The sequence below is a fragment of the Calonectris borealis genome, chromosome 30 (genome assembly GCF_964195595.1).
Source record: "Calonectris borealis chromosome 30, bCalBor7.hap1.2, whole genome shotgun sequence".
NCBI classification, from domain to species: Eukaryota; Metazoa; Chordata; class Aves; order Procellariiformes; family Procellariidae; genus Calonectris; species Calonectris borealis.
The window spans coordinates 1,853,359-1,871,043 of NC_134341.1; the positions used below are offsets into that span (position 1 = coordinate 1,853,359).

At 45.7% G+C, this 17,685-nt stretch overlaps 2 protein-coding genes across 2 annotated transcripts; both read right to left on the reverse strand.

Annotated features, from left to right (window-relative positions):
* Positions 1 to 489: 489 nt before the first annotated feature.
* HOXC8 (homeobox C8) lies at positions 490 to 5,475 on the reverse strand. The gene is made up of 2 exons (XM_075133970.1): positions 4,250 to 5,475; positions 490 to 2,255 (listed from the first exon to the last, which is right to left on the reverse strand). Exons 1-2 carry the CDS (start codon positions 4,683 to 4,685, stop codon positions 1,963 to 1,965), a joined length of 729 nt encoding a protein of 242 aa, XP_074990071.1. The 5' UTR covers positions 4,686 to 5,475; the 3' UTR covers positions 490 to 1,962.
* A 5,114-nt stretch (positions 5,476 to 10,589) lies between these two features.
* Positions 10,590 to 16,635, reverse strand: HOXC9 (homeobox C9). The gene is made up of 2 exons (XM_075133969.1): positions 14,116 to 16,635; positions 10,590 to 12,136 (listed from the first exon to the last, which is right to left on the reverse strand). The coding sequence occupies exons 1-2, from the start codon at positions 14,675 to 14,677 to the stop codon at positions 11,892 to 11,894; spliced, it is 807 nt and encodes a 268-aa protein (XP_074990070.1). The 5' UTR covers positions 14,678 to 16,635; the 3' UTR covers positions 10,590 to 11,891.
* Positions 16,636 to 17,685: the final 1,050 nt, after the last annotated feature.

A 17,685-nucleotide genomic window follows, 5' to 3' on the forward strand; every position in this document is an offset into this window, starting at 1 on the left:
CTTTCAGATGGCACTTCCCAGCTGGGAGAAGTAAAAATCCAACCGCACACCCTTTCTGCACTTTCTTGCCCCCCTTCCCACCCCACGAAGCCTTTCCCATAGCCAAGAAAGATTTAACAGTGCTGGAGTCATCGCAATATTTGATTTTATTCTTCTTTCCTTTTTTTTTTATGGCGGACCTACAGCTTCAGTCAGACAATTAGCAGCAACATTGCCATTTTTAATGAGCATTTGCCATTTGCAGCGGTGAAATGTCTCGCTCAGGCTCTGGCCAGGGAGGCGGGAGGGCCCCCCCCCCGCGCATCGAGCCACCTCCGCTGCTGGTGGTTGAGCCAAAATGTTCTGATTTCCTCCCAAATAAAGAGGAGCCTTGGTTTCTGAAGGCTGCCAAAGATGATTTGAAGGATGAAATATTAGTCAGAGCCCACTCTGAGTGATGTGTACGTGTGGGTGCTTTTAAATAGAGACATAGCACTGTAGGCAACGCAATCCTTTTAAAATCTTTTATTATTATTATTATTATTATAATTATTATTATTTACGTAATGTCTCACGTATACAATACAAATCCACGGTGTCCAGAAATGTGTTTTTTTTTTTTTCTTTTTCTTTTTCTTTTTCTGGCGGTAATTGCTACATTCAGAGTTTGAACACGCAGAACTATGCTTTTACATAAAACAAATGACGATTTTTTTTTTTGTTTCGAGCATGTTGCATTAACAGATAAGTCAAGACAAATAGATAACTATACATTCAGTGCAATTTAGTTCTACACTACTTTATAAGCACAATAAAATAATACAATACTGTGCGTTCTCAACTAGGCAGTTTCAGTTGTTGGGATTTTTTTTTTTTATTTTTTTTTCCAAGAAAATAAGCAGCAACAAACGACAATAAAACCGCATTACAAATACTTTCAAAGCATGACTCCTTCTATAGGTAGTGATAAAGTACAATACAAGGTTGGTTGGGGTTTTTTATTGTATTTTTATTATTATTTTATGCTACTTAGTAGCTTGCATCAGGGCAAAAACACAGCTCTCTCTCTCTTAAATAAATTCTCACCAAGTAAAATTTAGGATATGTAAGCCCCTTGTTGATAATAGATTTGATAATTATTGCAGGTTTTCCCTTTAGGTAGTACATGAAGAATTTCGAGTGCTCACACAGGCAAAGGGTAAACAGCGCCTATAGAAATAAGGAAGGGGTTGGGTTGCGTATTTTGGCCTATCAAGGTATATACAAGCCTCAATCCTATAGAAATGGGGGGGTATTTTGGGGGTGTGTGTGTGTGTTTGCGGGCGCTACCAGGTATGCTCACCCTCCAAGCTCCTCTTCTTATCTGGCAGGGGCTGCAGGAATGGCCCCTCCGAGGGAATTGATAAATGGCTGGTAGGAATGGAGATCTCCACAGATAGACAGACACTACACAAACAAGCTAAGGAAGCTGGAAGCACCCTCGCACTTCCCCTAGGGTCATTCGGGAGAGGCAAAACCAAGCTTTTTTTTTTTTTAACAAAAAAAAAAAAAAGGCAAAGTCAAAGCTGTTCAAATAAATACATATTCTGCACCCATCCCTGTGTGCAGCTTCGCAGGCGGGAGCGGAGGGAGCAGGGGATGAGCAGTGACATTTGCTTCCAGGCTTAGTTTAGGACTGCTGGGGGTTGGGGGTGGGTTTGCTTTGCTGGATCATTTAATTTTTTTTTTTTTTGTTCCCCCTGCTCTTGCAGTCAAGCCAACTATGTATTTATTGAACTAAAAAACGCAGCTATTAAAAAAAAAAAAAAAGGGGGAAAAAAAAAGTAGGGGAAGTTTCTATGACAATAAAAAAGGCTACAACTGTTTGACAGGTAGTTACTGCTGTGTGAGCCTCTCCATTCTATACTCTATAAAAGCAAATGACCGTCGTAAACATCTCGATTTATCATCTGCCATAAAACGAGACTTCAAGGGGCTGAGAACTCAGTCCTTGCTTTCTTCTTTTTCCTCCTCTTCTTTTTCCTCTTCTTCATTCCCTTCTTCTTCCGTTTTCTCCTCGTCCCTGGCCCCCGGCAGCTTATCTTTATTGTTTTCTTTTTTCCACTTCATCCTCCTGTTCTGGAACCAGATCTTCACTTGTCTCTCGGTCAGTCCCAGGGCGTGAGAGACCTCAATCCGCCGCTTCCGTGTCAAATACGGGTTGAAGAGGAACTCCTTTTCTAACTCCAGGGTCTGGTACCGGCTGTAAGTTTGTCTGCCACTGCGTCTTCCGGGAGCTGTAGGACACAAACATCAAATAACTTCTTAATTCTCCCCCCTTTTGGAGGCTCTGCTCCCCCCCCCCCCAGCCCCCCTCACCTCAATTTTCCTAGAGAAATTGCTGCCCCCCCCCCCAAAAAAAAGCCCCTTTCAACCCTCTGCATATTAAAGGCACTAAAAGAAAGTCGCTGGGTGATTATTAATAATCATAGGGCTGATATTGCTATTAATACTGATAGGCAGCTGCCCTTCCCTGGCTCTTCCTGGGGAGTGTTGGGCTCTGGCTGCTTGGCTGGGTGCAGGGAGGTGTGTGTCAAGCTCATTCACAAAAGAGACCTTTCCAGTTTCCTAAAAGGTGATTCTGGATGGTGAGTCCTGGTGGGCAGCTCCATTTTATAAAAAATATCTATTTTCCTATGAAAGGTGCATTGTTCACCATAAAATCCTCTCCAGCCTTTCTCCTTCGCCCCATTCCTTTTTCTTTCTTCCTTTCCCTTTCCTTCTTTCTTTCTTCCTTTTCTTTCTTTCCTTTCTTTCTGTCTTTCCTTCATTCTTTCTTTCTTTCTTTCTGTCTCTCTCTCTCTCCTTCTTTCTGTCTCTCTTTCTTTCTCTCTTTCACTCTTCCTCCCTTTCTTTCTTTTCCTCAAAATGCCCAACTTTTGTTTCCTTTTCCAAATATTGTTCCCCAAAATACAGACTCGGGGTCCTCCTATTTGCTAATATTTATGCCCTGAGAATTTGAATTTTCTCTTAAATCCCCTCTCTTTCGGTTAGGGCTGTGTGTCTGTAAAGCACAGACAGACAGAGATGGATATTTGCCTGGGCAAACACAGAGATTGTATTTGAAACAACTCGAGATGGACATTTGCAGCAATAGCCCAAAAAGAAAGAAAGAGGACTGAGGTATGTGCAGCTGAGCCCCTGCCCTTCCTTCTGCACGTCCTTTCTTAATGAGAAAAACAATCTATTTGGGAAAAAAAAAAAAAAAAAAGCTCCAGTTTGAAATGATTGCATCCTTGAGACTACCTCTAGGTCAAAGCTTAGATAAATAACGTGTTTTCCTCTGCGTCTATCTCCCAGCCTCTGGGCCACATCCTCTCTACATTAGCCAGAACTCCTTTCTATTTTCTTTTTTTTGTTGTTGTTGTTGTTAAATTTTGGTGGGGGCAGGGGGGAAAACTTTGGGGCTCTGATTGTCCTTAAAATTAACACTAACCTTCACATGTTTTGAATTAACAAGGCTTCTAGACAACCTTGGTCCTTAGGTGGGGGAAACTTGTACTTTGAAGTATTTCGGTTTCTGTGCAATTATCTGGACTTCACAGGAGCAAAGTTCCATTCAGCCCCAAATATTTTGAATTTCCCACCCCCTTTTTTTTTTAACCCAGGACAGCAGACTGTTCTCCTCCACCCCACCCCATAGCTCTGAGCTAAGTTTCCTTTTCTGTTTAAACTTTTATCTCTAGGCTTTAAGAAACAGATGTAAAGTATTAGTAATACTTATACAAGTTCCCACCTTTCAGGCTTCGTCTCCCAGCGGTTATGAAAGGCTATATGACATTTTAAAGAGCAGTGTATTATCAACATGCAAATAACCTCGTGGGAGCTGTATCTTATTGCCTATCCTCAAGGCAAGCAATAAAAAACAAGTTTTACTTTATTGTGATTTAAGCCTTTTGCAGGGAATCACCTTGCTGGCTCTCTAGTAACTGCTGTCTTGTTTGCTTTCAAAGGTCTTCCTAAAAAGAAGAAACATTAGCACAAAACTGCTCATTTCTTTCATATTTTACATCTACGCCTCTTATATTTATATTTTTACATATATATATATGTATGCATATGTGTGTATGTGCATGTTTATATATCTATACATATGTTTGTGCTTCTATATGCATACATATATATATACAGACAGACAGACAGACAGACAGGCAGAGGGGAGAGAGAGAGAGAGAAAGAGAGAAAAAAAATAAAGGAAAACATTTAAGGAGGAGGAAAAAAAGGTCCTAACCGTGAGGTCTCATCCATGGGAACATGAGACTGGGAGACGAATTTTGATTTAAATGCCCTTGTCCCTCGCTAGAGTTACTGTTGGAAGACGATTTACAGTCAGGATATTGTACAACAGTCGTCTCTTGCTGAGCACCATAAAGCGATTGCCTCGGTAGAGCTTCATATCCATAGAATTTAGAAGCGTCTCCGTGACACGCCAAGGCGCATGGGTTTTGCTGGTATCCAGAGTTGGAGATGCTGGAGGTTCCGTGGTGGAAAAACTCTTGGACGTGGTGTGAAGGGTGCTGGAAGGTGGGAGCAGTAGTGCCCGGACCATACACGAGAGCATGGCTCCTGCTAACACTTTGTGGAAATCTGCAGTCGTAGTAAGTTGGCTCCAGCGATTCACCGCCTTTGTACTTGGAAAAGAGAGGATTTACAAAGTAGGAACTCATGACCCTCGCATGCAAAAAAAAAAAAAAAAAAAAAAAAAAAAAGGAGAAAAAAAAAGGAGAAAAAAAAAAAAAGACGGCTTTAATTCTAGATTAGTGCGAGATTGTCCCTGGACTGTCTCAAGTCCTGCTTTTTAGTGGCTTTTTTTTTTTTTTTAATGCGATCTCAAAGGCGTTTCATGGTGCCTCTGTGTGTCTGTACGGTTGGTTCTCGGTGCTCTTGACTTCTCTTGTAATCTGTCGGTAGGTAGAGCTCTCTCTCTCAATTTCTCTGTAACTCTGCTCCTTCCCTTTAACACCACAGGCAAATTCCTCAAAATCCCGGTGGTGTGGCTTTTTTTTTTTTTTTTCTTCTTTTTTTTTTTTTTTTTTTTTCCCTCCTCTCTCCCCTCACACGCGATATGTACACATCCCTCCGCCACGCTCAGCCAGCCTGCCAGCCAAATGACAGCGTTTTGGGGCGCTTTTTTTTTTTTTTTGGGGGGGGGTGGGGGGGAGCCTGTGGATGAAGGAAAGGTGGTGTATGCTGAGGGACATCCACCCACCCACCCACCCCCTCCGGAGAGGTGGGGGGGGGCACCCACACCTAATGAGTGGAGGAGGGTGAAGGTGCGCATTAATATCCAACACCCCCCCCCCGTTTTTTTTTTTTTTTTCCCAGCAGCAGCCTCTTCACTGATGGCAGCAAATACATGCGCTGGGAGGTCAGCCTAGGTAACCTCAACAGGTAAAGGGAGCCCAAGCAGCCCCCCCTTGCCCGCCCCATCACCCCCCCCCCCCCCAAAATATTCGGGGTGAGCTTATTCTAGTGCTCAGCATCACTCCCCCCCCCCGTCCCATGGGGTCACCCCTTTGCCAGGGAGGATGGTGGGGGTACCCCTGGTCTTGGTGGTAGTGTTGTTGTCATTGTGTTGGGGTTTGGGGGGGGGGGGCTGGGAGGGTGGGGTTGCTCCCACCTAGAGGGGGGCAGAAAGGGGAGGGGGGTTCTGGTGTGGTTGGAGTCGCTGAGTCCAGATTTCCTTTTTTTTATTTGGTTTTTTTTTCCTTTTTTTTTTTTTTGGTGGGGGGGTGCGCGTGTGTTGTTGTTATTGTGGTGATGGTGGTTGGGAGATTGGAATCAAACAAGCAAACAAAAGCAAAACGGGAGCGAGCGGGCGAGGGAAGCGTCTCCGTATTGATTGGCTGCTTCTTGCTGTCCTTCTTTAAAGAAAATAAAGGCAGAAAATTATGGGGAGTTATTTATTTCCCCCCCCCCTTGCTTCCTTTCAAACCAACCACTGAAAATCCACGGCTGGAAATAACAGGGAAGCATCCTTCCAAGGGAATAAAGTAGACCATTGCTTACAGAGAGCTACTTTGGACGAAAGAGAGGCAAAGTGAGACAGAAAGTATGTACTCCCTTTTGTGCATGCCTGTAAAAAATAACCATCGACCTCTTTTTTTATTGTTTCGCTATTCAACATAGCCATTTTCCCCCTCTTTTCCTATTGCAAGTGGAATTTGCGCCCCTCGCCCCCACTTTTTGCACTGTCAGTGACCACTCACTGCAACCTTTCACTTCGGACACTTCATTTTTACGACTGCATGAAGGAACTCAGCTCATTAAAAAAAAAAAAAGAAAAATCACATCAAATCACCAGGATTCGTGTTAATTTTTCGGGGGGAAGGGGGGGACACGACACCCACGACACCAACACTTGGCAAATGATTATTTTCTGTAGAGCCGCAAAAAATATCAACCCCACTAAATGACATAGTGTTATTAACAGTCCCCATGTTTCCCTCCAAAGTCTACAGACCTTCAAATCTTTCCCTCATGTTCTTCCACCAAGAGGAAAAAAAAAAAGCAGCCTAATTATTTTCAGAAGAGACCTGGGTGACTCTGACCGATTTCAAGTGTGGAGGGAGAAAAATACCATCTCAGCTACGCTCGCCAAGCTGTTTTGAGGTGTGTTTTTCTGCCCAGGAAAGGTCACATTCTCAATTTTTTTGAGGCATGGGGTGGCTCAAACCTCTGGTGAGGTTGAAACTGTATTTTTTTTGTGGGTTTTTTTTTTTTTTTGCAGACACCTTCCCAAGAAGAGGAAAAAACCCAGTAGCCACCCGGACCACCTTTATTAGATTTTCATAAATCGAGGATGTATTTTTCCATTTAGAAAGGCTACATGTGGTGGGTTTTTCCTCCTCGTAAGCAGACAATGAACTATGCAGGAGAACAGTGATTTTTCCACCGTCTATCGTGAAAATATTTTTAAAAAACAAGCTACTGTGAAGAAATAGTCTTCATACCCGAATAATCTCAAGGACGGCACCATGACCATATTCATTTTTACAGGAGAACTCGCCCACCTCATCCCCCCTTCCCCAGATTACCCCTTCCCTAGGGAACCCCCCAAAAAAAACTGAAGAAAAGAGCAACTAGGGACAGAGGCTCCTTAATTAACAGCTAATAGTCAAGGTGACCATTTTCCTTCTCTAATCAATAGCATTTCTATTTTTAAAATCCCAGTGCCTGCCCGTGCAATAAAGGCAAATTCAAGTGAAAAGAAAAAAAAAAAAAAAAAAAGAAAAAGTTGTCACATCTGGGCAATTCGGGCTGGGATTGGGAAAAGCTGCTGCATTTTTCCCCTCGTTATCCCTGGATGCAGTAAGCAAAGGTGCAGCGAGTCTTTCCGAATTTTACCTTAGGCTGGGAAATAATTGTTTGCTGTGAAAGAAAGGACCCACCATCCCCTTCCAGATTTCATGAAATGAGATATATGCAATTGCCTGCTTCTTTTTAAGGAAAATATCTTGACATTTACTGTCTGGGGAAAGTGCTGCTCTTTGTCTTTACTGTTTTGGCCGTGTTTAGGTGTGGGGATGGGTGGGGGGTGATGTGTCTTGCCGGGTGCATGCGCTTGGATGTTGCTTTATCGGTGTGGCTGTATTGTACTTTTAGGTGTTTCATTGTACCCTCCCGGAGTTTATTTTATTCTCCCCCTTTCTCTTTGCCCTGACCTTCACTGAAAAATGTCATTCCCTCCTTCCCCACCCCAAAATGAGGAGAGATACGTGACGTGCGTAAATAAAGAAAGAAAAAAAAAAAAGCAACCCACAACCACTTCAAAATAGGCAATTTCTCTGTGCAAGCATTTTTATGCATTTATGCGCTCCCCGCGCCGTCAGATGTCAGCCCTGAGCGCCGCTCCGCGCTCCCCGCGGAAAAAATACATTAGAAAAAAAAAAGCTATTTATGGGGTTTTTCAGCACGGTGCGGGGTGTGCGGGTGAAGCCAGGCAGCTCCGCGCTCCCCCCCCACAACCCCAATTCCATCCCCGGGCGCGGAGCCGCTTCCGCGGGCGCGGGGGTGCCGCGGGTGCGGGGCGCTGCCCGCCGCGCGCAGCCCCGCGCTAACATTGGGCAACAGCGCCATCTCGCGGCCGCAGCGGGGCGCAGCGCCGCGGGCGGGGTGGGGGGGGCCGCCGGACCCCGCGGATTACCGGGCGGTGCGTTATAACCGATAATCCCTTACCGGCGCCTCGGGGAGGAGGGGGGGCCGCGGCCACCCTCCAGCAGCGCGGTGCGGCCACCCCTATACAAACACTGGGGATTTTTGGGAAAAGCCATTCCCCCCCCTTTATTTTTTTTTTCCCCATTTCCCCCTTTTTCTCACCCATAAAAATAACAAAAAAAAACAAAAAAGAAAAAGCAGCAGCACACGCATGCGGGACCAAACAAACCCACCAGATGTGGCCTCCCTCCCCACCTCCCCGCTTTTATCAGTTTTGGCTTCGAGTTGGGGTTTGATTTCCCTTTTTTTTCTTTTTTTTTTTTTTTTTTTTTAACCTCCCCTCGTCCGAGGGGGGTCTGTTGTTTGTAGCTTGTAGACAAAACATTCCAATAATCCGGTTTCAAAGAGAAGAGCACCCACCTTATTTAAACCATAAAGCAATTAAAGCCAGACGTCTAGCCAGATCTAGGGTCCTGTTTTGTTCGGTCCTATTCAGCCCCGCATAGCAGGGAGACAAACAGAGTTGTAAAAGTGGCATTTTTTTGGCTGCGGAAATGTACCTATGGACAGCTGTAGGGTCCTGTCGGTTTTGTGTGCCTTACAAAAGGGCAGATTTGAAACCAGGCACACACACACCACACACGCACCCGACCAAAAAAAAAAAAAAAAACAACCCAACACCCCCAGGACCTTATATACATGCCTGTATATATATATACATAATTTTTTTCCTCCCCGAGAGCTATAAGCGCATCTCTCCCCGGGCAGAAATACATGTGCATGTTCACAAGCGCCGGCACACAATAGCTGTATCAGTATGCGTCTGCACACACGCGCCATATGTCAAAGAATGCCGAAATTGGAGCATTTTGATACATTAATCCGGGGAAAGGCTGGCCACAGGGTGTGCTGCTGGGTGCGAGCCGCCTATTTTTTTTTTTAATTTTTTTTTTTTTAATTATTATTATTTATTTTGAGCCACACTGGGGTGGTTTTTTTCGCCGCTGGCTGCGGTGCAGGAGAAATTCAATGGCTGAGCCGCACCAGCGCAGCCTCCCAGCAGGGCCAAATGGCATTTTATAACTGGTGTAACCCTTCACCGGGGGACGGGGAGGCGGGGGGGGTTTAAGGATACCGGGGGCCTTGCACATGAACTAAAACTGCGGCAGGATTTTAACCCAACCCAACCCACCACCAACAAAAGAAAGCCCCAACCAGCAGCTCGGTGGAGACAAAGGGGCATCTCCTCCGCTGCCCGCCGGCTCTAATGGGGGTCTGGCCGGAGAGATGACTGGGGAGGGAGGGAGAGGGGCTGGGGAGGGGGGGGGAGGTTGGGGAGGGAGGGGAGGGGGGGGCAGGGGGAGGGAGCAGGCTGTGGTCGCACTGGAAATGAGATCCGCTTGAATGAAAGGGGGGCCAAAATGAACTTCCATACATCATGTCTTTTCAACATCGCTAAACGCTCCTGACAAGCCCCTCCAGAGAGCCGGGTCCGAAACTGCCGCCAAAGTCCTGTCCAAATGATGATGGGGATGAGGTGGTTGGTTTTGGTTTTTTTTTCCCTCTTAATTAATAATGATAAAACGGGGATGATTTCTCCCCTCTCGCGAAGAGGACGTGGGCGAGCCGCTTCCCGACCCTGCAGGATTTTATTCTTTATTTGAGGCAGGATGAACGAAAGAAGAGAAGCAGACGGGAGGGAAAATGATAATAATAATTAAAAAAAAAAAAAAAAAGAAAGAATTGACATGACTTAGGTGGAAAGATTTCCCCCTTCTTCTCTTTTTTTTTTTTTTTGGTCCATAAATCTTTCGCTCTGCTAAAATGTTTTCTAACCTGACCATTTCATTGCGCTCGTTAAGGTTTTTTCCAAACAGACCTAGCACAAAACTGGGATTGTAAAAGGGCTTTTTAGCTTCCCCTGCTCCAGGGATGTCTGCGCTGATAGACCGCGGTGCGCCTGTCCCCCTCCGGTGACAAAAATAGACCCCGCTTTAAAAGCGAGGACACAAATCAGGGGAAGGAAAAGAAACCTCCAAATGCTTCAGCAAGAAATATTAAAGACCAATATTTTATGAGATCAGCAGAAGTAATCGCTTCCAGATTTTTTTATTTCGGAGGAACTGGGACGAGGGCGACAAACGTATCTCGCTCGCCTGATCTGGTTTTGATTAGAAAGATTAAAACGCTGCTCCACTCATTTCATTAAAGAAAGGGACCTATAACAAGTTTTTATGATTAAACATCCCTCGCTGCTCATTTTTTATACAATCTCCTGCCTCTTGTTTCTCATTCAGCAGCCTGGAAAGCGCCCAGAGAAGGAGCCATTGATAAATCCCGGCTCCCTGCGCTGTGGGCAGCGTTTTCTCGCCTCTGCACAAGCCTCTGCAGCACCAGACCCATCTCGCCCTGGCAGGACGGTGGGGTTTGACCTTTCCGCAGCCAACAACCCTTTTCCCCCCCCCCCCTTTTTTTTTTAATCTCCCCCGTGTAAGGCGAAGGGGGGGGGGGTTCTGCCTTTTTTTTTTTTTTTTTTTTTTCTTTTTAGCCCGAAAATTTGCAGGCTCCCGCATCGCCACCACACATTTATTTCTTTATTCCCCTGCTCTCTTTTTCCCCCCAGCCCTTCTCCACCCCAGACATGTATTTTTTTTTTTCTCCCCTTCTCCTGGCCTGTCTTGCGAGAAGCAGCACTTCCAGCAACCCTCCAAGTTTTGGCAACCCATCGATAAGGCAGAAGCTCCCCCTGAGTGGATGGCAGAGAGCGGATGCCTTTGCCAGCTCCTCTATTCCCAGCATCCATATTTAGTCTTTTTACATATCCTTCGATTGCCTGGGGTCATAAATTAGTACAATTAATTATCCCAATCTAAAAATTGATGGCACATATAACCCTTACCTCAGCGCCTTTTTATTATGGTACTCTGAAATAGAAAAGTGCTGGGGAAGGAAGCAGAAATCTCCGCTCTCCTCCGGCTGCGGGGGATGCTCGGGTCCGCCCCGCCGAGGCTGCGGCACCGGCACCGGCACCGGCACCGGCACCGGCCTGGCAAAGCCCCGGGGCTGCTCCTCTGCAACCGGCTTTAAAAAAAGAGACACCTACATACTGATTTTTTTTTTCTTTTTTTTTTTTTTTTTCCCGTGACGTTAGGTATATTTACATAGAGCTGCTCTACAATAGCGAACATAACAATATTACAGAACGGTTCTGAGACGAGAATAAAATACACAAATAAGTACAGCAGAAACGTTCAACACCATGACAGAACATCATTGAGCCATATTCCCTTCAGTCTTTTTTTTTTTTCTCTTTTTCCTCTCTTTTGTACAAAATATTCACTCACGAGCTCGCGGAATTAAAAAATAAAAATACTGGATAAGTTTAATTTATGAAATAAAATACTAAAAAAAAAAAAAATTCAAGTACTTCTTGTGTTTGTTTTCTGAAGAGGACAAAACAAAAAACAAGGAAGAAGAAAGGAAGAGAAAACAAACCCCCCAGACATCTTTCTTTTATTTAGTTGCATTTTAGAAAAGACTCGTGTCCCAAAACGCTTGCTGTGTTTGCCTATAATGCTAAACATTCATCCGCACATTCAAAGTCAGAAACATTTCAACCCCCAAAAACAGCCTCTTTTTTTTTTTCTTTTTTTTTTCCTTTTTTTTTTTTTTTTTTCTCTCCACCCTCGTTTCCCATTGACTGGACTTTGCCAACTTTATTGCTGTTCTTTATCGGTTTTTTCTTTATTCATTTTCTTCATTTTCATTCGCCTGTTCTGAAACCAGATTTTGACTTGGCGTTCAGTGAGATTAAGGACTCTGGCTACTTCGTACCTCCGGTCCCGTGTAAGGTACATATTGAATAAAAACTCTTTTTCCAGTTCCAGGGTCTGATACTTTGTGTAAGGACATCTTTTCTTCCTCGTGGAGCGCGCATGAATCCAATTTGCGACGGGATTGTCTGAGAAAGAAGATTTTTATATTTTTGGGGGGGAAAAAAAAAATCAATGTATACAGCTGGCCTTTCTTCCCTCCCCCCCTCCACGCCCTGCTGTATCTATAGAAAGAAACCTGTTTAATTAGCAGATCTTACCTAAATATTTTAAGTGACCTTCAGAAGAGTTTAATCTGTTTATTTTGGAGGGGTCATTTCCTTCTCTTTTGCTGCTGTTCTCACATAAAAGTTTCAGTAAATAAAACTGTAGCAATGGGTTTAAAATAATAATTATCCACATGACTGCTACTAGCAGTAATCTAAGAACATAGTCATAAAAAGTCAAAATTCCCACCATTTCATAGGCCCATAAACTCTTTTTACAACCTCAGCTCTCCAATACTTTCCCTAGAAGCTTTCCCAGACCTGGAAAGCCGAGTTTGTTTTTTTAATATCTTAAGGATGACACGCGAGATGTCCCACTGGCTCCCAGAAATTGGCTTCTCTTTTTTTTTTTTTTTTAATCCCTTTTCCACGCTGCTGCCACAAGCCCCGCTTGCTCAGGGGAGCAAACCCACCGCTCCCTTCCCTGGGAGAAGGTTTTCCCCCCCCTGCCCGTTTTAGGCAGCTGCCTGCCAGCAAAGGGAGACTTTCGCCCCCTGATTCCTCGACTTATTTTTATCACGAGGGTGCCTGGCACCAGCCCGCCTGTCATAAATAGAGGTGTGAGCACCTTTCCAGATAGAGAGCGAGATACCGAGGCACCAAGGTGCTCCCATCTGCTGACACCCAGCTTTATCCCTCGGAAATCACCCGCGTTTTAGGCCGGGGGGGTCCCACGGAGCTCCGGGCACGGCCGAGCGGCTGCGTGGGCGTGCGGTACCCCCGGCGGGTGTACCCGCATCATCCCCCCTGCATCCCCAGCGGATGCTGAGCTCCTCTCGGGGAGGGTTTGGTGAGGAAGGGTTGGGTTTGGGGGGTTTTATTTGGGGCTTTTTTGGGGTTGTTTTTGGTTTGTTTTTTTTTTTTTTAAATCCCGGGAGCTGAGCTGCCCTCCTGCCTGCATCCCCCAGGAGCTGGTCCTGGGGTCCAGGCTCCCCTGCGCTGCAGGCAGGAGGTGAGGATGATGATGGCGGTTACCTGACTCCTGCCCCTACAATGTTCAAGGTTTCCTGATGGCTGGGTTGGGTTTTTTGAGTTTTTTTTCCTCCCCCCACCCACCCACCCCCGTCACTTGGGCTGCAGAAGATGTTTCTTCAAGTGTATGGTCCAATGTCCTGAGCTCGCTGCCTTTTGCCCTCAGCTACCTCCACACACGGAGTTTATGCCTTTACAATTCCAATTTTCCTCCTTACTTCTCCCCTACACACCCCCCCAACCCCCGGCCCCCCGCCCAGGGCACCCACCTTTTCATTTATTCCCACGTGTTGGAGCATTTTATGAATAATTGCACCGGTGGAGCTTTTATTGATTTTTAAAATAGATAAAGAGACACCTCTGCATTTATCCAGAGATATTCCTTTCCCTTCCCCCCCCAAAACCACATCAATACGTTCACTTCCAGCCAGCTACAACTCTTCCTTGTTCTTTGAAAGTGGAAATATTTGAAAGCGAAGAGGCTTCTCCCTCTGCCTGCCCCCCTCTCGCTCCCTCTCACACACGCACTCTCCTTCTCTATTTCTTTTCTTTTTTTTTTTTTTTTTAATTCCCCCCGGTGGAAGGTGATGAATATTTGATCAAAGAAGCCAACACCCCCACACACACCCCCCCCTTGCAAAAAAGAAAAAAAAAACAACCAAACCAAAACAAAAAAAGACTAAAGAGCCCAAAACAAAGTCGAGATATTCGCTCTCCGGCTCTGCTAGGCGGACTCGCTCCAACCCCCAGATCTTCCTGCGTATCTGGAGTTTTAGGGTCGGGCTCTCTAAGGTAATTTCATTTTATTGAGTAGGGTCCTGGAAGCCGTAATGCCTCCCCGGTCGTAAACAAGAATGACTTCGACTTACTAGGGTCTAATTCGTGCTTTTCTTCTTTGTGTTTGCTGGAAGCGATGGCTTCGGACTCCGGGGAAGGAATTGTCTGCGCTGCTCTGTCTCTCAGCTCCCCCGGAGCCGCGTACATGTAGTCCGCGTAGCCGCGGCCGTCGGCGGGGCCGCACTCCGCCCGTCGCCCGGGGAAGGCGTCGGGCTTCAGGCCGTAGGGGCGAGCACCGGGGGCGAAGGCCGGGAAGGAGACGGCCCCGGCGAGGGGCTCCAGCCAAGTCCGCATGTACCTGGGCTCGGCCCCCACGGGTGCCTGGGGAGCGTAGGGGTGGTAGCCCACGGAGGATTGGGAGTGGACGGGAGCCCAGGAGGTGGTAAAAACGGCCGGCTTGGGGGCGAAACTGCAGGACGGAAAGTCGGCACAGTCCGGGACTAATCCTGACGGTCGGGCAGCAGCCGGGTGGGAGGCAGAGCTGGGGAACCTGGAGGCCAAGAGCTCTTCGTTCTCGTGGCTAATCAAGGAGTCAACATAGTAGTTGCTTATGGGGCCAGAAGCCGACATGGTTCCCCCCTCTTTTACATTCATAAGATTATTGTATGAACTGTATGTGTACTTTTTATCTTCTCATAGAACAATCAGGGCAGGTAATTATTTTTTCAGCCTTTCCCAGTGTGCCATTGGCTGCCCGCCCTCACGTGATTGTATTTACCCAAAAATATAGCGTGGATCAATCCGCAGGTCTTTTTTTTTTTTTTTTCCTCCTTTTTTTTTTTTTTTTTTTTTTTTTTAATAACGCCACCCGGCTTTTCCTAAAACTGATAGAAATGGGGCGGAGATGGGGAGGAGGGAGGCTCGGCCGGTGCTCGGCCGGGGGATGCTCTGCCCGCGGGCTGGGGGGGGGGGAGAAGAGATTTGCCCTGGTGCTAGGGAAGGTGGAAGGTAATTGTGGAAGGTAGTCCAGGAACTATTTCTTGACGTAATTTGTCTCTGTCCTTTGCTTCTGCAGCTTCTAGCCTCTAATGGATACATTAAATTGAATATGGGTGGGAAGGGGAGAGGGGAGCAGTGCGGTGGAGGTGGGCTCCCCACTTGGAGAAAGGAGCTGGGGGGGGAGAAGCTTTTAACCTAAAAGCAAAGGGGGCTTTTGTCATCTTTTGCAGCGCTGTCTCATCGTCAGGCTGCTCAGCAGCTGAGAAATCTGTGGGGCACAGGCACATCTAGTCCTGCTTTAAGAAATAAGTGTCTTCAGGAGGGGGGAAAAAAAAATATATAGTATGAGGAGCATCTTTGCAAAGAGGAGGGGGAAATAATAATAGCACCAGCCCCCCCCCCAAAAAAAAAAAAAAAAAAAAAGGAAAGACTCAGCTTTTGCAGTGAAAGGCTGCATTATTCGGCAAGTAGTCGTGGATGTTTTTATGTCCTTCAATAAAATTTTTACGAGGATCATTTGATTGTTCATAAATGTGTCGTTCATTAAATAAAACCGTAGGACTGAGTTTCAGCTATATAGCTGAGGATGGGAGAGCTTTTGCGTATCAGGAGGAAGCAACAATGTGTGTTGGGCACATGATTGTTCTTATTTTTTTCTTTTTTATTTTTTTTGTTAACGCCTGGAAACTTTTCTTTTTGCACCAAATCGATTGAAGAAGTTGGGAGCGTTAAAAAATCGGTGATAGCCTGCCTGCATTTTGAGGGAATAACCTTTCCTTTGTAAGGAAAGACAGGTAGGTAAATAGCTCACGCCCATTGGAGTCTGAAAGAAGGGAGTTAGGCGATTTCTCTGGAAGAAAAAAAAAAAATTAAGATACCTGACCAAAAATAACCTCTCATTATTTTTTTTAGAAACAGTCCCCCCCCCCCAAATATGGCTTGTCTGGGCTCTCCAGGGCTCTCCATCACCTCGGGTTTTCTAGGGCTGGGGGGACATGGAGGAAAACGGTCAAAATTTGCAAGAAGAAGGAAAAGTGTGGGTTCAGAAAGCGATGGGGGGCCCTCCATGGGAGAGGCAGGCAGGCAGGCAGGGGGGGTGGGCAGGGTGTCTCCAGTGATGCAGCATTCACCAGTGACAGGCGTTAAGGACACTCTGTGCAAGTCCCACGGACGGACACGGCAGAAACCTCTTCAATTTTTTTTCCCCCCCCCCCTCAGTAAGTTGCATGGGAGGAGAAAAGAGATTAAGAGAGATTCAGGGATAAACAGGCGAGAAGGAGTGATGCTGCCAGGAGACACCCCCCCCAGCCCCTCCAAACTTACCCCCTCAGCTGAGCCAGGATAAAATCCTGCACCTCAATTCACAGGGCTCGAGGAAAAAAAAAAAAAAAAAAAAATTAATGCACGAGGCTGCCCTCGCTGCTGGTAGAAATAGGATTTCCCTCTCGAAAAATAGGGGAGGCTTTAAAATAGAAATATGACGGGGGGTGTTTGTCAAGGGACTCCGGATTTTCCAAATTCGAAGAGAAAAGTCATCGACTAGCTCCCTCACAGAATTTATTCCTCATTCCGTTTTAAGTCCCCTGCTTTATGTGAGCCCTTAAAGGGAAATATTCCTGCAGGAGCAGAATGTCTTCTTTGGCCTTTATCGAGACCAATTTATCTGTCAATCACCAGTCTCCAATGACGGTTATTTTTATGTTCGCGAGAAAAAATATATATATACTCATCATTCTTTTATCTATTCCCATTTTAAAAATACCTACTCTGCAGGGCTGCTAATATAGTGGGCTGTGACATGTGGAGGGGAAAAAGCAGCTTGGCTTTCCTACTTTGGCGGAATATTTTAAAGAGAATCCTTACAAAAGAAGGGTTGTCTGCAGACGTATATGCAGAAGGGGAGAGGGAGAAAGAAAAAAGAGGCAGAGAGAGAAGAAGGGAGAGGGAAAGGAAGGACTGAGCATGCAGAGGGAGAGAAGCACTGAAAAGCAGAGTCAGTGGGGAGGTTTTCCAGAGGAAAAAAACATAATAATGTCAGAATATACCACAGACGAACCGCAAAACGAGCAGAAATTACCAAAGCCACGCAGTTATAATAAGTAGCAGCAGTTTCTGTAACCTTAATGCAAGCAGGCAAGGTCACTAAATTAGTCGTGGATGGTGTGTGTTGGTGTTACACAAAGGCAAACATATCTTGCAAAGATTTCTTTTATTTGCACGGAAACCTGCAGCACACGGAATTATTCGCTCCCCATATTGTCGTGGGATCTTAAATAAAAAATAAGATAGCGTTTGTGATACAAACCCCTTTCATTCAGGGACTGCTGGTCTCTGAGAATCAAGCAGTACAAAGCAGAGATGGAGACACTTCACCTTAAAGCAAACTAAAGACACGGCTTAAGACTAAAGACACGGCTTAAGACTAAAGACACGGCTTAAGACAACGTTTTCTCTGCTGCAGAATCCCGTAACACGATGTGAACCCCCATAAAATTTAACACGATGTGAACCCACATAAAATATTGTCCTTTCACGCTTATCTCGACATGAAACCATCCCCATGGATGAATGCAAAGTTATGTGAATAAAGTCCACTCAGAGTGCAGGGCAAATAAAGCAATATCCTGAAATATTCTTCTTTTCAGTAGCAGGGTCTCCAAGCA

Coding starts and splice junctions, on each gene's coding strand:
- HOXC8 (XM_075133970.1), bottom strand. CDS start 4,685: ATGAGTTCCTACTTTGTAAATCCTCTCTTTTCCAAGTACAAAGGCGGT. Junction 2,256..4,249: donor CCCATGGATGAGACCTCACG/GTTAGGACCTTT, acceptor TGTGTCCTACAG/CTCCCGGAAGACGCAGTGGC.
- HOXC9 (XM_075133969.1), bottom strand. CDS start 14,677: ATGAATGTAAAAGAGGGGGGAACCATGTCGGCTTCTGGCCCCATAAGC. Junction 12,137..14,115: donor AAAGCACGAATTAGACCCTA/GTAAGTCGAAGT, acceptor CTTCTTTCTCAG/ACAATCCCGTCGCAAATTGG.